The 24,580-nt window shown below is 38.5% G+C and overlaps 1 protein-coding gene across 1 annotated transcript in view; it reads left to right on the top strand.

Annotated features, from left to right (window-relative positions):
* The first annotated feature begins 5,471 nt into the window (after positions 1–5,471).
* Positions 5,472–24,580, top strand: part of WDR64 (WD repeat domain 64) — a 150,295-nt gene continuing 131,186 nt past the window's right edge. The window contains exons 1-2 of the mRNA XM_043568636.1: positions 5,472–6,177; positions 11,642–11,772. Of these exons, the coding sequence (XP_043424571.1) occupies positions 6,033–6,177; positions 11,642–11,772 (276 nt within the window). The 5' untranslated portion in view covers positions 5,472–6,032. The remainder of the gene's footprint in view (positions 6,178–11,641; positions 11,773–24,580) is intronic.

Below are 24,580 nucleotides of genomic sequence, written 5' to 3'. Positions count from 1 at the left end.
CAATCTGAAGCAGGCTCCAGGCTCTGAGCTGTCAGCACAGAGCCTGATGCGGGGCTGGAACCCACGAACTGTGAGATCATGACCTGAGCCAAAGTCGGACACTCAACTGACTGAGCCACCCAGGCGCCCCTCATATAATTTTATATTTTAGATGTATGCAAACATTTAACAAGTTCTATATGTTTAATATGTTTAATGTTCACTATGTTTTCATCACACTTCCTATCTAGTCTACAGTAAGTTCTCAATAAATATTTGTTGAATGAATAAAGGGCTCACTATATTTTTTTCTAAAGCATTCATTCATTCGTTCGTTCGTTCGTTCATTGGTTGCTGAGTCCCTGCCCTCACAAAGCTTACATTCTGGTAGTGTTGGGATAGATAATAACCAAGTAAGTACATGTGTAGTGTGTCAGATGCTGATATGTGCCATAAAGAAAAAAATAAGGCAGAGAAAGGGTATGGGGGAGAGAGCGAAAAGATTATTTTGTACAAATGGTTATGGATAGCCATGCTAAGTTCTGCAAGCACAGGGAGCATGTACTGGGTTAGGACTGTTCTTAGAATTTTGGAGGAAAAACAAGGAAACCGATGTGGCTGGAGCAGAGGGGAATTAAGAAATGAGGGCAGAAATATGGGTGACCAGTGATTGGGCAGATCATGCAGGGCCATGGCCATTTTAATAAAAGGACTTTTGCTTTTACTCTCTCAGAGTAAAGTCCAGGGAAACCTATATGGAAGAAGAATAATAGCAAGGAAGGAAAAAAAGGAGTAAGAGGCTTTTGGCAAATGTGTAAGGATTTTGATAGAGTCATTATGATAATACTATTAACTGCTAAAGATATTTATTATACTCAACAGAAGCAGACTAATACCAGAAATATGATTTATATTGTCAATAATGATATATATTTTTATTTATTTTCAGAAGTATGTTATGATAGGAGATGGCAAAATACCACACCTTAAAAAGCAAGTGCATAAGGACAGACATAGACCAATGGAACAGAATAAGCAAGTGCATAAGGACAGACATAGATCAATGGAACAGAATAGTCAAGATATAACCCTTCACGTATATGGTCAATTGATTTTTGACAAGGCTGTCAAGACCATTCGATGGGGAAAGGAAAGTCTTTCCAACAAATGGTGGTAGGAAACCCGGATGTCCAAATGCAAACAAAAAACAAACAAACAAAAAAAATCAAGTTGGACCCTTCTCTTATACCATTTAGAAAAATTGACTCAAAAAGCAGCAAACCACTAAACTTAAACACTAAAACTATAGAACTCTTAGAAGAAAACATAGGAGAAAAGTCTTCATTGCATTGGCTTTGGCAATGATTTCTTCAATATGGCACCAAAGGCATAGGCAACATAAGAAAAAATACATAAATGAACTCCAACAAAATTTAAAACTTTTGTGCATCAAATGACACTATCAAGAGAGTGAAATGACAGTCAATAAAATATTTGTGAATCATAGATCTATGAAGGATTAATATATAGAATATAAAAAGAACTCCTGCAACTCAACAATAACAACAACAACAAACCCCAAGCAGCCCAATTCAAAAATGGGCAAAGGACTTAAATAGACATTCCTTCAAAGATATACAAATGGCCAACAGGTGCATAAAAAGATGCTCAATATCATTAGTCACTACAGAAATGCAAATCAAACCCACAATGAAATATCACTTCGCACCTGCTAGAATGGCTATTCTCAAAAAGTAAAAACTAAAACAAAAAATGGAAAATAATAAGTGTTGGCAAGGATGTGGAGAAATTATAACCCTGGTGTGCTGCTGCTGAGAATGTAAGATGGTGTAGCCACTATGCAAACAGTGTGGCAGCTCCTCAAAAAGTTAAGCATAGGATTATCGTATGATCCAGTAATTACATATATCTATCTATCTAATCTCCAAAAGAATTGAAAGCAGGGACTTCAACAGATATTTGTACACTGATGTTCATAGCAACCAAAATGTAGAAATGAACCACATGTCCATTATCAGACAAATGGATAAACCAAATGTGGCATAAAATGGAATCGTATTCAGTCTATAGAAAGGAAAGAATTTCTAGTACATTACAACATGGATAAACCTTGAAAAAATTATGCTAAGTGAAATAAGTCAGACACAGAAGGACGAATATTGTATGATTCCACTTACATGCGGTACCTAGAATAGGCAAATTCATGGAGATGGAAAGTCAGGGGCTGAGGACTGAGGTGGGAGGAATTGGGAGTTAGTGGTTAAGATCACAGAGCTTCAGTTTGGGATGATGAAAAAGTTCTGAAATAGACAGTGGTGATGGTTGCATAACATTGTAAGTGTGCTTCAAGCCACTGACTTGTGTACACTTTTATGTTATGTATATTTTCACAATAAAAAAGTAGATGCAAATTGTGCCTGCATTTCTCAGAGTAGGAAAAGGAAACAGATGCAACCAGCTTATTGAGCAAGCTGGACTCAGCAGGTGTAAGCAGGAAGTAACTTTACTCTCTCCCATTACTGATTTCAAATGTCTTCTCTGCACCTGTTCTTTAACTGCTTTTGAATGATGTTTTATGAGGTTCCAAAGCCTGTCTTCCTTGATTGGTAAAGTTGTCATCTGATGTTGGCACCCTCAGATTGTGGCAGATTTTAAGTGCTGTCATTTTCTAGGGTGATTCGTGGGTTCTTTTGAGGACCTGAAGTGACAGAGATCTTTCTCTCACAAGTCCCTTGACAGAGGTAATGCCTTTGTCAGCTGTCTGCTTGCATCTCCCCCTAGGACCCTGGTTAGGGCCCCCAGACCGTGCAGGCAGTCTTCTCCAGTAGGGGCCCTCAGAGTCTAGCATCTACTCCTCTCGAAATGTATGCATTCTAGTCACACCAAATTCTGGGTGTGGACTGCTGTGGAGAACTGGCCAGCCTCAGTTTCTCCCCTCTGGTGCCCACTGGGTAGAAAGAAATCGAGAAAAGTCTCGGCCCTTTGACTGCTCTGAAATTCCAAGGAACTGTTAACTAGTGCTCTCCTCGATCTCCTAAGAAACTACCTTCTCTTCAGTAGTTTGAAGGTGAGAATGAGCTACTACCTGCAGAACTGGCTTCCCAGTATCTCTGTGCATCTTCCTGCATGGACTGTGCAGCCCTGTCCTTTAGAATGGGGGAGTTCTTCAGTTGTATTGTGGGACCCCTTCCAAGGCATCAAGGGGTCCATTTTAATATCTTCCTACACTGGAGCATTAAATCATCCATGTCCCTATATTCCAAGCAAATCCTTTATAAAATACAAGGGGGCAGTGAGGGGGAATGGAGACATGTTTTATCTGTCATTCTTGCATGGGATCACTGATAACCCCCAGCCTTCCGCATCATACACATGTCATGTGAGAGGGAACTTCAACACTTGCACAATCAAGTAAACTTCCAAGGACTGGGATGCATGCTTCCCTACTCTCTCTAACCTTGGTCCCTGGTGGGAAACAGAGCCCTTACAGAAATATCTTGCCAAATATAGCTGCATCTTTTCCTGCCTTATGAAACATAATTTAATGAATGTAGTTGAATTAAAAAAGAGAGGGAGAGAGAGAATCTTGCATGTCTTCAGTTCTGAATGTCAGTTCTCCTAGTGCATATACCTCCTCAGATGCGTAGGAATCAGCTTGATGTATAAACTGTGTATCTGTCCACATTCCCCTTCCCCAATGCAGATGTTTAAACAAATGCATACATGTGTTTAAAAATGAAATTTCACTTAGAACCTTGCCCTTAAAAGCAGAGAGAGAGAGGGGGAGGGAGAGAAAGAGAGAGAGAGAGAGAGAGAGAGAGAGAGAGAGAGATCTCCACACCAATACCCACTGTAGTGAAATTTTTATACACTTGAGAGAAAAAGAACATGTATTAGCTTCCTGTGTGTGCATGTGTGTAAGGGGCAGGGGATAAAAACAAGTTATGTACAAAGAATCCGGGATAGACTAGCTTATGATTAGCAGCAGAAACTGATCTGAAAATACTTCTTGTAACAACATGAGAAACAAAATACAGTGGAATAAAATCTTCAGAATATTAAATGAAAGTGATTTCCAACCTAGAATTCTATACCCAACCTAATATCAATCAAATGCAAGAGAAGGTTAAGAATATTTTCAAACATGCAAGGTATAACAAAAATGTATTTCCGGGGCGCCTGGGTGGCTCAGTTGGTTAAGTGCCCGACTTCAGCTCAGGTCAGGATCTCGCGGTCCGCGAGTTCGAGCCCCACGTCGGGCTCTGGGCTGATGGCTCAGAGCCTGGAGCTTGCTTCCGATTCTGTGTCTCCCTCTCTCTCTGCCCCTCCCCCGTTCATGCTGTGTCTCTCTCTGTCTCAAAAATAAATAAACGTTAAAAAAAAATTTAAAAAAAAATGTATTTCCCAGGCACTATTTTTGTACGTAAGCCACCAAAATGAGGGAATAACAAGAAAGGCATAGGAGATTGGATAAGGAAATTTCCCAAATGATGGCAAAGGTGGAGAGCAGTATGACAGCTATGCCCTGATACACAGATGGCATCAGTCCAGGCTTCAGGAATGTGACTCAAGAGACAGGCACATGGAGGAGTGATATCAGGATGCCTTCTCTTGTATCATCTTTTTAGACTAGCTCGGGGAAACCATTTCACCTTGTAAATGTACTTTATTTTTTCAAGTTTATTTATTTTTTAGCAATCTGTACACCCAACATGGGGCTCAATCTCATGATCCCGAGATCAAGCATCACATCTTCTTCCAACTGAGCCATCAAGGCACCCCTCTAGAACAGTTTTTGATTTACTGAAAAACAGAAGATAGTGCAGACAGTTCCCATATACCTTCTCACCCAGTTTCTCTTTTTATTAACATCTTGTACTAGTGTACTTGTTACAACTGAGGAAACAGTTTTGATACTCGCTAATAACTAAAGGCCCAGCTTAGCCAGATTGCTTTAGTTTTTACCTAATGTCTTTTTGTGTTCCAGGATCCCAACCAGGATGCCATGTTACACTGAGTAATCAAATCTCCTTAGGCTTCTCTTGACTGTGATAGTTTCTCAGACATTCCTCATTTCTCATGACCTTGATAGTTTGAGAAGGGCTGGTCAGGGTTTTCTGTTTTGTTTTGTTTTACTGAAGTATAGTTGACAAACAATGTCGTATTCATTTCAGGTGTACAACATGTGGCTTGACATTACTCAATGCTCACCATTATAAGTGTAGCTATCACCTGTTACCATCCTATATCATTACAATATTATTGACTATATTCCCCATGCTGCATTCAACTAATAACATCTTGAAGAACTTTCCTCTCAATCAAAAACTACCCCTTCCCCACTCCTGCCTCACTTGATCACTTCCAACTGAAGGTCAATGCATAAAGGAAGAAGAAACTTCTTTATTCCCTAGGACCTCTAAAGATAACTTTATTTGGGACCGAAATGACAAATGCTGAAATATACCTTCATCTTGAGAAGTTTTTGGTTCCATATCCAGCAAAGCTACAAGAATGAGTGGTAAGGTGACTCTCCACAGCATTTTGAGGAAGGCAGATGGTTTGAGGTAGGAAGAGATCTAGGAGAGGGAAAGTAATGCCAAGTTTCTTTCACTGGCCTTTACCTATTCGACTTCCCTCCAGACAGTGTACACACACACACACACACACACACACACACACGCCCGCACACAGTTTGTGGGGAAGGAAAGCTTAATGCCCTCCTTATGAAGGAAGGGGAGGTGACAGAGATATTATGATGCAATGAAGGACACTGGTAACATTATGAGGTCAGGATACTTACTGAAATGTTTGCATATATGAAATGCATTAGATTAAGTCAGCGTTCCTCCCTGCTAACATCCTAGTGACGACTCTGACTCCTACCCACAGTATGGGATTTTAAGACCGAAGGAATGAGACCTGGGACAAAACTGAGACAGCAGGGAGGCACTGTACCAACTGGAAGGTTTTCCAAGTTGGCAAATTTGTGCTATTTATTTCTGTACAGAAATAAATAACCCTATGTCCCTATGGATATCAAGGAAGAAAAGCATTTAAGCACTGCACTTCAGATTAGCAATTTCAAGACAGCCTTGAAAGGGTTTGAAAAATTGATTGAACATGTAGCAGCCCAGAAAAGAGATGAAAGAGCAGGCCTGTTTATACAAAAAGAAGGTAAGATCAGTGATTATAGGGCACCCAATTGGGTCTGTGGTTAGAACTGTCCAATGTTTTAAGCCATCAAAGAGAAGCAATGTTGCTTAATAGCAAAGACATTGAACGGGAGGCCTGAGTTCTGACTCTGTCCCTAACTAGCTAAGTCGTCCTGGGGAAGCTTTGTTCATTTCCTTGAACCTAAGTTTGAGACATCAAAAGTAAAATTAAGGGGTTTCATTAAGTGGCATCTAAGCATTCTTCTGTGGGGTCTACCTCTGATGTCTTGCTGGTTGACCTGGGATTCCCAGTAGTGCACAGTGACCATTAGCGAGCCATAGAAGCTGCCCTGCCACCTCTTAAGGGTATCATGAGACCATAAAGACAGTCATAAGCAGGGCAAAGTTTTTCTGAAACTTTTGTTCACTGCCTGGGCCTCCCCTTATGTCTCTAGGCTGGAATAATTTGGAGTATGCCAAGGTAAGGGGAACAAGGTAGGCAGTGGTCTGCCAGGATCATTAACAGCAGGAATACCAACACAGAATGGAAAGTACACCACCATGGTCAGGACTCAAGGGGACAACTTCGGGGCACTGAGGACAGCAGTGACAAATAAGGCTTAACAGCAGAGTAAAAGACTAATGGAACAAATCCTGCTGTTACAAGAAAAGCAGCAGAGCCCATACAATTGCAAAGGGGTCAGCATGGCCAGCCTCTTAACGTGCCAGGCTGGACAGCCACAAATGAGTTAAATTGTTGACTTTCCATATTCAAACACAAAACTGGTATTATTTGAATAGTGTTTAATAATTTGTAAATCACCTTAATAAATATAATTTAATTGATTCTCACAACAAATATTACTGTTATTGCTATCACCCCCACTTTACTTGTTAAAGGATGGGAAGTACAGGTACATCTGCCCAAGTCACTCAACCTCTATGTGTTAGAGCTAAGACTCAGGGCTTCTGGATGTAGTATTTAGATGATTGTGAACTTGGCTGAGCTTTCTAAAACCTGTAGACAAAACTTTTATTTTTTAATTTTTTATATAGTTAAAAAAATTTTCCCCAGTCTACCTGTAATTTATCTGTAATTGATTTTCCAAACCCTTACCACTTTTGTTGAATCCTGTCTGGATCTCAGCTCCCCTTGGCCAAGCTTACATCATCATAAGAAAAAGCAATGCCAAAAGACAAGAATTCTCTCAAACTCCCTTTATTCCACTTCTGAGTTTCCCAAACCAGCACCTGTCATTCTTCTATCCCTCCTCTTCTCCAAAGCTATCACTCTACTGCAACAACTTCAAAATCTCCTTTTTTTTAGCTTTGTCCTCTCAAACTAAAAATACACCCAAACGTCCTGACCTTGACTTGTTCTTCCCTATAAGCTGCCACTGTATGCCTTTCCCTTGATTCACCACTAAATTTCCCCACAGTGTCACCACTTAATTTTCAATCTACTCAAGTCTGACTTCTCTCATCACTTTGCTGAAAATGCTCTTACCGAGGTATTTCATCACCTAATACGGCTGCCGAATTCAATCAATTGTTTTCATTTTCCAGCTTACTTGGCTATTTCACTGCATTAGCAGCTTGCTGCCTCTGCTTCCAGAAACTGTCTCCTTCTGCATGTCTCATCACACCTCTCTTTTTTTCCCTTTCCCATTCTTTCTTTGCCTCCTTTTTTTTTTTTTTTTTTTTTTGAGCCTTGCCTGTGTTCTCTATCAACCTTAAAACAGAGACTCCACCTACATAGTCTCCTGAGCCAGATATCTTGCTATAACCTTTGACTATTTCATGATGGTATCTCACTCTTGGGTTATTACAACAGCCTTTCAATATAATAGTCTTCTTGCCAAGTGTTATTGCCTTATTTTTGCATTTTTTTAGACAAAGAGAGAAAGAGAACATGAGTGGGGGAGAGGAGGAAAGGAGGAGAGAGAATCTTAACCAGGTTCCATGCTCAGCTGGAAACCAAGGCTCGATCCCACAACCCTGGGATCATGACTTGAGTCAAAATCAAGAGTGGGATGCTCAACCAACTGAGCCACCCAGGTGCCCCAAGAGTTATTCTTTTAATTTTTTTTTAAACTGCCACATTGCTGGCTTATTAACTCAGCTTTAAAGTCCATATATGTTGGGGCGCCTGGGTGGCTCGGTCGGTTAAGCGTCCGACTTCGGCTCGGGTCACGATCTCACGGTCCGTGAGTTCCAGCCCCGCGTCAGGCTCTGGACTGATGGCTCGGAGCCTGGAGCCTGCTTCCGATTCTGTGTCTCCCTCTCTCTCTGCCCCTCCCCCGTTCATGTTCTGTCTCTCTCTGTCCCAAAAATAAACATTAAAAAAAATTAAAAAAAAAATAAAGTCCATATATGTTAACTTGACATTCGGGGCTATTCTCAGCCATGCTTCAATCTACCTTTCCAGCCTCAGCTCCTGGAACGTCCCTTCATAAACTTTCTGTCCTAATATTAACTTTTCAGCATTCCCAATGACTTCTGACTCTGATTTTGCATGTGTCATTCCCCAAGTGTAGAGTGCCTTTCCTCCCTTTTTTGTGCCTATAACTTTTGCTCATCTTTTAAGACCCAAATCAAATGTCATCTCTTTGTCAGAACTTTCCCCAGGCAAAGCCATCCTTAGCACACTGTTAACTTGCCATCTCAAGGAATTTCCCTGCTGCACCTAACCTGCTGAAATGTGTGTGTTCCTGCCTCTTCTTTGCCATAGCACTTGAACTGTGAGTGCTTTGAAGGCTTTATAACCTTATGGTTAGCCCAGAGTCTTATATCCAGGAAGTACTCTTGAAATGTGTGCTAAGCAAACAAGTTAACCTTGCTTTCACTTAAAGCCTGCAATCACAAAGCCACATTGAAAAACTTCCTTCCTCTATAGTATATATGTTTATGTGTATGTATATGTAAATATGTATATATTTTAATAGATATATAGCAATATATATTTTATATAATATTATACTATAATATCCCACAGTATAATGTACAATAGATATGTAGATATACAGTATAGATTTGATACAAAATAATAAGTACAGATAAATTTCCTTCTATGAGAGAGGGACTGACCTAAAAGATTGAGAAAGAAGAAATATAATCTTAACTTTCATCAGACTTCTAATACTAGCATATATTCATATTTATTCATAAGTACTGGAAAATAGGGTCTACTTCTCATGATAGGCAAGAAGCTAAGAACTAGAGAGAATGTTTTTAATGTAACAGTGTCTATCTCAAAAATGATGTCAAGGAATTCACCCAAGGAATTCATCTGTGTAATATTACTGTTCGATCATCTTGTCAGTGACCTGAGAGAATTAAAATCACCCAGGAAAGGAAAGTTTCATCATCCTCATCCAGTGGCATTTACAGTGAGACTCATTTACAAGGAGACACATCATACTCACAATGGTGTGAATTTAAAGCAGCTAAACTATTTGAATATCTCATAGGAATTTTACATTTAATATGACCAAGAGGGAATGCTTTATTCTCCCCCCTCCAAGACCCATGGTCCTTCCTCAGTTGCTTCTGTTTTGGTAAATAACACCAAGACTTGCTGAGTTTTAAAACCAAAACCATGAGTGTCATTCTAGAACAGGATTTCTCAACTGTGGCACTATTGACATTTGGGGCTGGATGATTCTTTGTTCTGTGTATGTGTATGTGGGGTGAAAGAGGGGCTATCCTGTGCATCGTGGGATGGTTAGTATATCTGGCCTCTACCTACTAGATGACATAGCACTTCCATTCCTGACTGCAACAATCAAAATTGTCCACAGTCAACATTGCCAATGTCCCTGTGGGAGATAGACGGCAAATCCTCCCCTGGATGAGACCTGTTGCTCTGGAATCCTGCTTGTCCTTCACTCCCCACTCTTGCCCCCAACAGCTTCCAATCAGCTATAAGTCTTTGTCATTCTACTTCCAACTATATCTCGCCATCACCAGTGCTACCTCTCAGTGCCTATATCACTTATCATCCAATTGAGGACACTTTCAAGAGTGAAAGGGGTTGTTACTATTAACTAAGTTGAGAATATCAGTATAAATTGGACTTTCCAAGACAGCCCAGGATGTACATTGGCTAGTGCATCTTTCTGGCCAGGCCTCCACTACCTGAATCCCAGATTAATGCACTAGCCCTTGCTAGGTTTATAGCTGTCACTCTTATAGCTGTCACTCTTTATAGCTGTCCTTACAGCAGCCAGTGTGCTTTGAGAAAAGTTTAAGGCAATACCTTACCATCATGCTTGCTCTCATGTTTAGAATAAATTACAAACTACTGACTCCAGCTTAACACTCCTTCTTGGTAATCTCACCTCACAGCGCTTTCCCTGTCCTCAATATACTCCATATCCATAGACCTTCTCAGAACATGAGTCTTTGGTTGGCCTCTGCCTAAAATGCTGTTATCTAGCTTTACACATGGCTGAATTATTTTTGCTTATTAGGTCTTAGCTTAACTGTTTTTACTTGTGTCCTTAGAGAGGCTTCCCTGCCCACCAACACTGATAGATAGAGAATTCTCTCATAGCTCCCCATTGGTTTCCTTCATAGCACTTAGCTCACTCTATACCTAATAACTTTTACTTTGCCCCTAAAGTATAATATACACACATTGGAGCCCAAAGAACACAACTAATTTAAGTATATAGCACAGCAAATTTGGACATTGGTAAACATACCTGCAGCCGCCAACCAGATCCAGACAAAGAACATTTCTAGCATCCCAGAGTCTCCTCATGTCCCGTCACCTCTCACGTTAGATAACCATTAATCTAATGTCTGTCTCTAGTAATTAGTCTTGCCCATCACAATCTGTAAATAATTTATTTGTTGGTTTACTTGTTGATTTGCTGTGTCTTCCACTAGGACGTAAATTCCCAGAGGAAGGGAACTTTTTTATCTAATTTTGCATTCTAATTCCAGTGTCTAGCTTAGTTCCCACACATAACAAATTCTCAATGCACCTTTGCTTCTAATTCCTTCTTGCCTTTAGACAGAACAGTAGCTCCCAGGTGAATCACCAAGTTTGGCAAAATCAATATTCAAGTATGGTGTGTGTGTGTGTGTGTGTGGTGTCCAAATAGGTTCAAAGAACCTATCAAGAATTACTCCCTTTCCTTGAAGATGGGCTCTAGCAGACACCCTTGATTGGTAAAAATTTTCCCGACAGGAAGGAAGTAATTCACCTTCCGATCTTTGTATTCCTGAATAAAACTCCTAAAATAGTTGAAATATAAGTTTTGGAGGAAAAACTAAACACCAAAGTAAAATATTTTCTTCTCATATTTTAATCAAGGAACTAGTTCTGTTTCTAATTAAAAGAACCTTAAAATGCAGCATAATCTGGTTTTAATAGGTTGAAATAATGAAATAGATTAGAAAATAGAAAAAGGAGCTGAGAAATGCAATATAGTCCTTGGAGTCTGATAACGATGTTCCTGCACTTTGTTACGATGCAGATGCAATCGATTATGACAAGTTTTATGCAGCCGTGGAGGAACTCTTTGGTCCAGAAGTGAAGAATCAAGATGTGAAATGTTTTTACAGGAAGCTCTGCAACAACCCTGATGTGTCTGTAGACTGGTGTGAGGTAGTCATTTCTCATGTTCATTGTATGAAATCTGGGTATTATTTCTCCTTGTTCAGGATGAATAATTTAATCAAAATTTACTCCCACAGGGGTTAAGCTCACAATGTGTACATGGTATGTGTAAATTCCATAAAGATATGGCCACCATTAGGGTGCCTGGGTGGTTCAGTCCATTAAGCATCTGACTCTTGATTTCAGCTCAGTTCATGACCTCACAGTTGGTGAGATCAAGCTCCACATCAGGCTCTGTGCTGACAGTGTGGAGCCTGCTTGGGATTCTCTCTTCTTCTCTCTCTGCCCCTTCCTTGCTTGCACATGCTCTCTCTCTTTCAAAGTAATAATAATAATAATAATAATAATTTAAAAAATGATGTGGCCACCATCCCTAACTGAAAGTGAGTTAGAGGTTTAAGTGTATTATTAATAGGTATAGAAGCATACATGCCATAACAATAACCAAGATGTTAATTGCCTTTGTTACATTCTAAATGAAATACTCCTTTTCAATTGTTTCATTGTATTACAAATATAATATAGAGAAGAAAGAAAAGGATTATTGTTGACCACCTCTTACATTTCCTGAGTCTCTTCTTTGTCAATGTATCATTGAATGCCTTCCACCATTGCACATAGAAGCATGTTTGGTGAAGTGATCTATGTACTATGGCAAAGGAGAAAGGATGCCTCTGATCTTTGTTTAAACTCACAGAAGACTATACTCTGTAGATATTTTTACAACCCAGATTTTTCTTATTCTAAAAGGATTAAGGTAGCTTACAATTTTAAAAAATTGCACATGTGCATACAAAGCACTTAAAGTAATATTAAAAATTATCAGGCTCTTTTTATTAATCAGTAGATACCATAGACAAAATGAAAAGATTTAAAGGGTTTGACTATCTTTTATAATAAGCTAGTAGATATATAAAAATAGAACTTTGAACCCAAGTTATAGGTAAGACACATCTTCTCAACTATATGTGGGGCCATCAGAAAACTGTACGTGTATAAAGCTAAAAAGAACATTTCAATAAATTCCAATATAATAAAATTATAAACCAATAATAAAAGATAGCCCAAATCCCCAAAAACCAATCAAACAAGAAATAATCGATTAGTTTTGGGGAAAAACTGCAAACAAAAAAAAAATCTATCAAGCCTTTAAAGACTACATAATTCCCACATTATACACATTTTTGTACAATTTAGGAAAGGCTGAAAAGCTATCCAACTCATTTTACCAGACTAAAATAACATGACTTGAGCAAAGATAAAATGTCAGGGAACTATAGGCCAATATTACTTATTAATACAAATGCTAAAGTCCTAAATAAAAGTTTAACAAGTTGCATCCAGCAGCGCATTAAAAAATCATTCCTGGGTAGAATTTACACCAGAAAAAGTAAAGGCAATTTAATATTAGAAAGTCCCGTAACAAATTTCATTTAACAAGTTCAAGGAGAAAAAATAATACAATAATCTTAATTAGAAGTTAGCAAACCACGACCCGTGGGCCAAACTGGACGGCCATTGTTTTGTGAACAAGGTTTTTTGGAACACAGTGACACCCTCGCATCCACATACTGTCTGTGACTACATCTGTGCTACAACCACAGAACTGAATATTGTGACAGAGTCTGCAATATTTACTCCCTGGCCCTTTTCAGAAAAAGGTTGCTGACTCCTGATCTTAAAATAACATAAAAATTAAAAACGACATTTGATGGAAATTCAATAGCTATTCTGCTTCTAAAAAGAAAAAAATCTTGGCAGAATAGGAATGATAGACATTCCCATTAATTTGATTAAAAAAATTGTGTTCATTTTCTGTAGCTGCTGTAAAAATATCCCACAAATTTGGCAACGTTTGCCCTCAGCTTTATTGACAAACAACATACTGTGTAAGTTTAAGATACACAACGTATTAATTTGTACATTTATCTATGTCAAAATGGTTATCGCCCTGGGGTTAGCTAACACTGCGATCATGTCACATAATTTCCGTTTCTTTTTTGTGGTGAAAACATGAAAGATCTACTCCCTTAGCAACTTTGAAGTGTATAAAGCAGCATTTTCAACTATAATCGCCAGATTATAACTATGATCCCCAGAATGTATTCATCTTATAATTGGAAGTTTGTGCTCTTGGCCAGCATCTCCCCTCTTCTCCCATCCCCCATCCCCCGGAAACAACCATTCTAGTCTCTGTTTCTGACTTCAGCTTCTTTTGAGTCCTCATATAAATGAGACCATGTCTTTCTGTGTCTGAGTTAAAAACTTAGCATAATGCCCTCAAGGTCTGCCCACGTTGTTGCAAGTGGCAAGATTTCTTTCTTCCTAAACTTAACAACTTCAAGAAACACATTTATTATGTCACAGTTTCCATGGATCAGGATTCTGGGCACAGCTTAACTGGGTCCTCTGTTCAAAGTCTCACAAGTCTGCAATCAAGGTGTTCTCATTTGGAGATTCAACTAATGAAGAATCTGTTTCCAAGCTCATTCCAGTTGTTAGCAGAATGCATTTCCTTGTATGACAAAGGGACTAAACTTTTTTTGTTTGTTTGTTTATTATTTTGAGAAGGAGAGAAAGTATGACTGGGGGAGGGGAAGAGAGAGAGAGAGAGAGAGAGAGAGAGAGAGAGAATCACCAGTAGGTTTCACACTGTCAGTGAGGAGCCTGATGCAGGGCTTAAACTCAGGAACTGTGAGATCATGACCTGAGCCGAAGTTGGACGCTTAACCCACTGAGCCACAAGGCACTTACTAAGGGACAAAGCTTTTTATTGGCTGGAAGCTGGAGACTAGAAGCTGCCATTATTTTCCCAGAGGCTGTCTGCAGTTCTTTGCCATATGACCCGCCACATAGGCAGTTCACAGTTTTGCTTCTTCAAGGCTGGCAGGAGAATCTCTTCTCCAGAGCCCCTAAGACGGTCTTATATAATGTAACAATCATGGGAGAAACAGTCCATCACATTTGCCTTATTCTTTTGGTTAGAAGCAAGTCACAGGGTCTATGCATACTCAAGGGATAAGGGTTATGCAAAGGGGTGACTCATTGTGTGGAGGGAGGGGAGTTACTTAGGATGTGCTCACCCTAGAGACTTATAGAAATCTATTTAAGTAAGGACCATTTTTAATGGTGAAATGCTAGAAACACTCTCATTAAAGTTAAGAACATGAAAAGGATGCCGATTATCTTTACTACCCTTCAACATTTTACTGGAAATTGTAAGTAATGCCAAGACAAAAACAAAAACAAAAACAAAAAACGGAAAAGGAAGTAGCATGTAATAAAAGTGTAATAAAAATATAAAAATATATAATTAAAAATGCAAGTTGTCATTATTTGTAGATAATGTAGTTGTCTACCAAGAATACACAAAGGAATCACATGACAAATTATTAGAACTAAGAGAGTTCAAGAGAATTCAAAGAAGATAAACATGTCAGAATCAATAACTTTCACAAACATAAGCAATAACTCACTCCCAACATATGCACATAAATGTAACAGGAAGTTTCCATTCACAAGAACAACAAATAGGGGCCCGGGCGGCTCAGTCAGTTAAGCATCCAATTTTCGCTCAGGTCGTGATCTCATAGTTCATGAGTTTGAGCCCCGCATCAGGGCTCTGTGCTGACAGCTTACAGCCTGGAGCCTGCTTCATATTCTGTGTCTCCTTCTCTCTCTGCTCCTTTCCTGCTCACGTTCTGCCTGTCTCTCAAAAATAAATTTTAAATTTTTGTAAAAAAAATTTGTTAAAAAAACAAGAATAACAAATAGTAGAAAATGTCAATGGATAAATCTGTCAAGGAATGTATAAGACTATCACACTTAACTTCAGGATTAAGAGAAGATCTGGAAAATTATTAAGGCACTCAATTTACAAAGATCTCAATTGTCCCCAGTAATTTGTTAATATTTATAAATGTAATAATTCAATAAAATAGATTTTTGGAATTAATACAGCTAAGCTAATAGATACCCAACACATCAGTAATTGAATTTTAATACATCTCTTCTCAATTTAATAATTCTTAGAAATATTTCAGGTTGCTTTTAGAAATTGAAAAACATTCTCACAAACTTCTGGTGAGTACTAACAAGCCTGGAAGCTTCCAGTCTCCAGATTAGCATGAAGATTCTACTGTGTACCATATTTTTAAAGCTTTTTCTTTTTTCAAGAAATGAAAAGTAAAAATACGATGTTCACTTAGATCTTTACTTGATTATGATATCAAAAGCAAATATATGAAAGCACCATATGTATAAAAATATATATCTAGGTGGAAGTGGAAAGGGATTACCAGAGAACAAGGCTCATGTATCAAAGACAATGAATTGTAATTGCCAAGCTTACCTCTTTTTCCTTCTTTCTCTCCCTCCTTTCCTCCCTTCCATCTTTCCTTTTTGTTTCTTTTCTTTCTTTTTTTTTAAAGCCTGTTGTGCCCATGGAAATGTTTTAGCAGAGCTTGCGTTATAAATTTTTAAGCCTTCTGGGGGCGCCTGGGTGGCTCAGTCGGTTAGGCGGCCGACTTCGGCTCAGGTCATGATCTCGAGGTCCGTGAGTCTGAGCCCCGCGTCGGGCTCTGTGCTGACAGCTCAGAGCCTGGAGCCTGTTTCGGATTCTGTGTCTCACTCTCTCTCTGACCCTCCCCTGTTCATGCTCTGTCTCTCTCTGTCTCAAAAATAAATAAACGTTAAAAAAAATAAAAATAAATAAAATAAAATAAAATAAAAAAATATTTAAACCTTCTATTCAATGGTCACTTTCCCAACATGTCTTGGGTTTTCAGCTGAAGATTTCTGAGATTCCCAGCATGGTTACCTGATTTCTATACAATGGTGACCTGTTTTTCTGGAACTACCACGAATTAATGTTTGTGTTGCTAAAATTAGAGTGAATTATGGTCACCTTGTCAGAATACGCTAAATGGAACTTTAAAGTAACTGCTGGTTATTCCTAAAGATAGAACACCTGAAATGAAGGTTGGGCCAGGACCTGATATGCTCCCTGCTTAGATGGTTCAGGTCAAACCAGACAGCTGTATTAGTAAGACAGTCAAAGAATGACTGAGAAACATTGGATTGTTTTTCCTCAGTGAAGGTACAACACAAAATCTCAAAGAAGCTTCACTAGGAGAGACCATCATCCTTGAGGTTGAACCCTTAGAAACTCTAGACCTGCACTGCCCAAAACACTTCTTCTAGCTACATGAGGCTATTTAGTACTGGAAATGTAACTAGTCTCAATTGAAATATGCTGTAATTGTAAGATACACACCTGATTTCAAAGATGTAATACACAAGAAGATTATAAAATATCTTACTATTGGTTACATGTTGAAATTATATTTTGGACACATTGGATGAAACAAATACATCCAATTGTACAAATACAATTAAAATTAATTCTTTTTTTTTTTTTTACACTTTTTCATGTGGCTACTGGAAACTTTAAAGTTATATATATTGTTCTCATTATATTTTTATCGGTAAGCACAGAAAATGTCAAAAGAGACATAGAAGGAATTCCTCCTCATCAACACAGATGGATTTTTGTTGACAAACAACTGAAAGATGGACAGACCATAGAAAGTATTCAACTTTTGGGGCGCCTGGGTGGCGCAGTCAGTTAAGCGTCCGACTTCAGCCAGGTCACGATCTCATGGTCCATGAGTTCGAGCCCCGCGTCGGGCTCTGGGCTGATGGCTCAGAGCCTGGAGCCTGTTTCGGATTCTGTGTCTCCCTCTCTCTCTGCCCCTCCCCCGTTCATGCTCTGTCTCTCTCTGTCCCAAAAATAAATAAACGTTGAAAAAAAAATTAAAAAAAAAAAAAAAAGAAAGTATTTAACTTTGTTCTTTGGGAACAGTATCAGAAAAAATAAGAAGATATTTGTCGTTGTTCTCCAAGAGCATAAGAATAAGAGAAAAAAGTTTAATATAGTGTGTTTAAATATCACAAGTTTCAAAGAAAATGATATAAGTAGCCACCATGATTGGAAATGTTTATCTGAAGAATGCGATGTCAAATTCTTTACTGTCAACTAGTTCTACAGAGAAGTCAAATGTACAAAATGTCCCTTTTATTTGGGCACAAGTATAAATAGAGGCCCAGATATCAAATATGTGAATATTTGATATATTCATATATCAATATATATATATAATATATATATGTGAAATTATAATTTCACATATATATAATATGTGAAATTATAAATTCAGCTAATTGTTAAAGCAAATATGTTTTATCCTCCAATTTTGAAAATATGCCTTAATAATCCCCTGGAAGTCCACGTTAGAATTTAAAATTCTCACACCTTGCAGTTTCACACTAAAATATAGAGACAAGGAGGGAGTTAGCGCCAGCCCACCTCCCTTAATTTTGCACCAATGGCCCCATCCCACATTATGGGGGACCATGCATGCACATATATGGATATCTCCAACCTATATGTCTAAGCTCCTTCTCCATCAGCACTCTGCCTTGGGCACTCTTCAGTCCTAGGGGTGCACAAACCAGTGGTGTGTGGTCCACCCTCATGAGGATGTACCTAAAAGAGACTTCATGGGCCTGAAAGGAGGCTTGGAGCCCTTTAGGCAGGGAATTCTGGGACCTCAGGAATCTAGGACATGGTTTAAAAGCATGAATTCCTGGTGGACAATGGCCCCTTAGCATCATGAACTAGAGTGGACCCTCTAAAGCTGAGCTAACCAACAGTAGCCACAAGTGCTAGTTACATTTAAATTAAATTAAATCAAATTAACAATTCAACTCCTCAGTTGTGCTGATTACTTTTCTAGGGTTCAATATCCAATGAGGCCAGAGACTATCATATTGGATAGGAGAGATTACAGAAGAGTCTTGCCATTGCAGAAAGTTCAAATGGCTCTATAAGCATAGGTCCCAGGGCATGGATCTAAAAGCAAGATTGCAAGTGCAAAGGCGGTTGTTTTGTCCTTTTTAATCTACTAATTCAATAAAATAGAAGATAAATATACATATGAGCTATCTATCTATCATCTCTATCAACAAAAGCCCTTAACCACTGAAAGACTTAAAAAGTTTGAGAAATCAAATGAACAATACAACAGTCAGTAATTTTGCAGGAATACAGAAATGGCTGTCTTTTCCCTAAATCTTGTACGTGTACAAAATGAACGTGTCTTTCCAAGGATCTGGGCTCAGTCACACTGTGTAAATCCTTTGGATATTGTCCCAGCTATTGGTACCTTAAATTCTATGTCACTAAACTTTGAGTAGCCATGGTGTTGACAATCATCCTTACTGTTCTCAATTTTTTAATGAATATTTCTCACACACTCAATGGTTCATGTGCTGGAATTTCTAATGCGATATTTTTGGATCCCTAAAAATATGCAAATGAGTATATAACAAATGATTCATGTTGGGGTGCCTGGTGGTTCAGTCGATTAAGCATCCAACTCTCGGTTTCAGCTCAAGCCGTGATCTCACGTTTTCATGAGTTTGAGCCCTGCATTGGACTCTGCAATGATGGTGTGGAATCTGCTTGGGATTCTCTCCCTCTCTCTCTATTTCTCTCAAAATAAATAAATAAACTTAAAACAAAAACAAAACAAATGATTCACGTGGACATCAAATAATTTATGCATTTCAAGAAATAACAGAAGTCTGTTTATATTATATCACACACCTAGATTCAGGAAACAAATGTTCAAACCAATTAACTCTGGTTAATCCACTTACCTGGAGTTCTACATTAACGGATAATTTGGCCTCTGTGTATTTTGTAGGGTTCTCTGTTTTGAAGAGAGAGAAATATGTTACAAATGATTTGTTGTAAATAAACAAAACACTTTTGTTCTTGAAATAAATGAATGAATGGATGAATTCAGTCAATCCAGATTGTTTCATTGTGTAGATGAGGAAATGCAGCCTTGTTCTTTCCCACATCTACTCTCTTTCTCCTTCTCCTGACCTTTCCTGTTAGAACACCAGAATTATCTCACATTTGTTTTTTCAGACACCTCCTTTTTATGTCCTCATTTAATCTTCATGACAACCCCCCCATGTAGATTATGGAGGATAATGTTATTACAATAATAAAGACGAGGACAATGAAACACGGAAAGGTGAATTGACTTACCTAAAGCCACAGAAAAAAATGAGTTTTGATCCTGGATCTGAGATTTTCTCCTTCTCTGTCCAGTAATTTCATATGACATTATTCAGTCACATCACTTGGCTCCTTATAAATCACACACAAGTTTAATACAAACACTTGTGACCAGCCTCTGCACACTGTATGTATATAAAGGATAATGAGGTTGGAGAAAATAGTTCAGGAAGCCTCTTTTATTGTTCTGTCATTTTCGTCACAAACTATCTGTGCCAATGCTCCTAAGAGGCATTTCTATTTTGAGCAATGTGACCTAACCTTTCTGAGCTTCAGATCCATCATCTGTAAAATGGAAATTCAGTGCTGGAAGATTAACTTTTTTTCAGTTTGGATTACCATTTTTTTTTTTATCAGCCAGTGTTAATCTTATCAGGTAATAAGAACTAGGTTTATTCTTTTAAAGTCAGGCACTGAATATACAAAACTGTTTCTGAATATAAATTTCTTTATGGTAGCAATGTCACAAAAAGCAATGTTTTTCTAGGTTTTTAGGTGCAAATACACTTTTCCCCTTAGGTTTTAGATATAAACACAGTTGGAAAAATGGACATTTATAGAATAGCAAAAAATTATAATTCAACTAAAACATCTAGATCTCCCTTTTTAATTTATAAGGAGAAAAATTAGATGTAAAGAGATTTAAGGTAATGTGATTATCTTAAATTTGTCAAACTAGTCACTGGGAGATTCTGATAAAACAACACAATGTTAGTCTATGTTTCCAGTGGGCGATTCACAAACACATTTTTTTTTCTGGGAGCAGACTCAAACTAATTTTAAAAAGAGGCATGCAACACCATATGGAATGCCTATAACGGTGTTCTCCCAAAAGTGAATTTAAAGTGAGTTATTATAAATCTAAAACTGTATCTGCTAACTTCAAAAATATTTTTTAAATGCTCCAGGGTAGGCTAAAAAAATAAGGTGCAGAGAGGCTTTCATTTTCTTCTGCTTTTTATTTTCTTTGAATGTTCTACATATTCCTTATGTAATCAGGAAAAGTATAGTTAAATAGATGAATCACTTAAAGCATGGAGCAAGTCCTTTAAATAACATAATTAAAAGAAAATTAATATTCTAATGCATTCTTAATAGTTATATAGTTATAAAGTACTCTAAGCATGTCACATGCACAATTACCTGTCTAAAATATGAATTGTTATGCAAAAATTCTCAATAAGATACTAGCAAATCGAATTCAACAGCATATAAAAAGAATTATTCACCATGATCAGGTGGGATTCATTCCTGGGATGCAGGGCTGGTTCAACATTCGCAAATCAATCAACGTGATACATCACATTAATAAAAGAAAAGATAAGAACCATATGATCCCATCAATCAATGCAGAAAAAGCATTTGACAAAATTCAGCATCGTTTGTTAATAAAAACCCTCCAGGGGCGCCTGGGTGGCAGAGTCGGTTAAGCGTCCGACTTCAGCCAGGTCATGATCTCACGGTCCGTGAGTTCGAGCCCCGCGTCAGGCTCTGGGCTGATGGCTCAGAGCCTGGAGCCTGTTTCCGATTCTGTGTCTCCCTCTCTCTCTGCCCCTCCCCCGTTCATGCTCTGTCTCTCTCTGTCCCACAAATAAATGTTGAAAAAAAAATAAAAAAAAAAAAAAACCTTCAGAAAGTAGGGATAGAAGGAACATACTTAAACATCATAAAAGCCATTTATGAAAAGCCCAGAGCTAACATCATCCTCAATGGGGAAAAACTGAGAGCTTCCCCCTGAGATCAGGAACACGACAGGGATGTCCATTCTCCCCGCTGTTGTTTAACATAGTGTTGGAAATGCTAGCATCAGCAATAAGACAACAAAAGGAAATCAACAGCATCAAAATTGGCAAAGCTGCAGTTAAGCTTTCACTTTTTGCAGATGACATGATATTATACATGGAAAACCCGATAGACTCCACCAAAAGTCTGCTAGAACTGATACATGAATTTAGCAAAGTTGCAGGATACAAAATCAATGTACAGAAATCAGTTGTATTCTTATACACTAATAATGAAGCAACAGAAAGACAAATAAAGAAACTGATCCCATTCACAATTGCACCAAGAAGTATAAAATACCTAGGAATAAACCTAACCAAAGATGTACAAGATCTGTATGCTGAAAACTATAGAAAGCTTATGAAGGAAATTGAAGAAGATATAAAGAAATGGAAAAACATTCTGTGCTCATGGGTTGGAAAAATAAATATTGTCAAAATGTCAATACTACCCAAAGCTATCTACACAATCAATGCAATCCCAATCAAAATTGCACCACCATTCTTCTCGAAGCTAGAACAAGCGATCCTAAAATTCATATGGAACCAGAAAAGCGCCCAAATAGCCAAAGTAATTTTGAAGAAGAAGACCAAAGCAGGAGGCATCACAATCCCAGACTTTGGCTTCTACTACAAAGCTGTAATCATCAAGACAACATGGTATTGGCACAAAAACAGACACATAGACCAATGGAATAGAATAGAAACCCCAGAACTAGACCCACAGAAGTATGGCCAACTCATCTTTGACAAAGCAGGAAAGAATATTCAATGGAAAAAAGACAGTCTCTTTAACAAATGGTGCTGGGAGAACTGGACAGCAACATGCAGAAGAATGAAACTAGACCACTTTCTCACACCATTCACAAAAAGAAACTCAAAATGGATAAAGGACCTGAATGTGAGACAGGAAACCATCAAAACCCTAGAGGAGAAAACAGGAAAAGATCTCTCTGACCTTAGTCGTAGCAATTTCTTACTTGACACATCCCCAAAGGCAAGGGAATTAAAAGCAAAAATGAACTATTGGGACCTCATCAAGATAAAAAGCTTCTGCACAGCAAAGAAACAATCAACAAAACTAAAAGGCAACCAACGGAATGGGAAAAGATATTTGCAAATGACGTATCGGACAAAGGGCTAGTATCCAAAATCTATAAAGAGCTCACCAAGCTCCACACCCAAAAAACAAATAATCCAGTGAAGAAATGGGCAGAAAACATGAATAGACACTTCTCTAAAGAAGACATCCGGATGACCACCAGGCACATGAAAAGATGCTCAACGTCACTCCTCATCAGGGAAATACAAATCAAAACCACACTCAGATATCACCTCACGCCAGTCAGAGTGGCCAAAATGAACAAATCAGGAGACTATAGATGCTGGCAAAGATGTGGAGAAACAGGAACCCTCTTGCACTGTTGGTGGGAATGCAAACTGGTGCAGCCACTCTGGAAAACAGTGTGGAGGTTCCTCAAAAAATTAAAAATAGACCTATCCTATGACGCAGGAGTAGCACTGCTAGGAATTTACCCAAGGGATACAGGAGTACTGATGCATAGGGGCACTTGTACCCCAATGTTTATAGCAGCACTCTCAACAATAGCTAAATTATGGAAAGAGCCTAAATGTCCATCAACTGATGAATGGATAAAGAAATCGTGGTTTATATACACAATGGAGTACTACGTGGCAATGAGAAAGAATGAAATATGGCCCTTTGTAGCAACGTGGATGGAACTGGAGAGTGTGCTGCTAAGTGAAATAAGCCATACAGAGAAAGACAGATACCATATGTGTTCACTCTTATGTGGATCCTGAGAAACTTAACAGGAACCCGTGGGGGAGGGGAAGGAAAAAAAAAAAGAGAGAGAGAGGTTAGAGTGGGAGAGAGCCAAAGCATAAGAGACTCTTAAAAACTGAGAACAAACTGAGGGTTGATGGGGGGTGGGAGGGAGGGGAGGGCGGGTGATGGGTATTGAGGAGGGCACCTTTTGTGATGAGCACTGGGTGTTGTATGGAAACCAATCTGACAATAAATTCAAAAAAAAATCTAAATTGTTGAAAGAGAAATTTGACATCCTTGAGGCTATAGATCATCATACGAAAGATGTTTTCTACTCTTTAAAAACATTACAAACATTGAAACATTTCCTCTCAAAATGTAAAGCTTTAGCTGTCTCTTTTTTTTTTTTTTTTTTTTTTTTTTTTTTGAGAGAAAGAGACACAGTATGAGCAGGAGAAGGGCAGAGAGAGAGACACAGAGAGAGGGGGAGACACAGAATCCGAAGCAGGTTCCAGGCTCTGAGCTGTCTGCACAGAGCCTGACCTGGGGCTTGAACTCACGAACTGTGAGATCATGACCTGAGCTGAAGTCGGGCGCTCAACCGACTGACTCACCCAGGCTCCCCTTTACCTGTCTCTTCTGAAGGAGTTTATCTGGTAAAAAGGCCTTTAAATTTTTCCTCAGGAAATTGTAATTTTTAGCATCCTTTGGAAGTCACTTATGGTAAGCATTGTACTATTGTGTAACATTATAAGAAAAAGTAGCACAATTTGTCATTTATAAGAGCAGATGTCCTGCAAGAGGGCACGTACCTATCTATAGATGTGACTATAAAACACACGTATGACTGACTGCATGGACAATGTGCTATCTATGGAGGTAGCAGGGGTGCCCAGTGGACAGTTTTCAGCTAGTAAAGAGGACACCTGAGCTCTGCTTCCCGTACTGTCTCATAAAATTGGGAATGATATTTACTCGAATGTTGACTTCCATTCAGTTCCTACCCAGCACGTGGTGCAATCTAAGTACTTTCTAATCTTCCTAATCCAATCCATCCCTCATGAGTAATCCAAT

Source organism: Prionailurus bengalensis, chromosome E4, assembly GCF_016509475.1.
Source record: "Prionailurus bengalensis isolate Pbe53 chromosome E4, Fcat_Pben_1.1_paternal_pri, whole genome shotgun sequence".
Taxonomy (NCBI): Eukaryota; Metazoa; Chordata; class Mammalia; order Carnivora; family Felidae; genus Prionailurus; species Prionailurus bengalensis.
The sequence above is the reverse complement of the archived record's forward strand: the minus strand, read 5'-3'. Positions and strand labels throughout refer to the sequence as shown.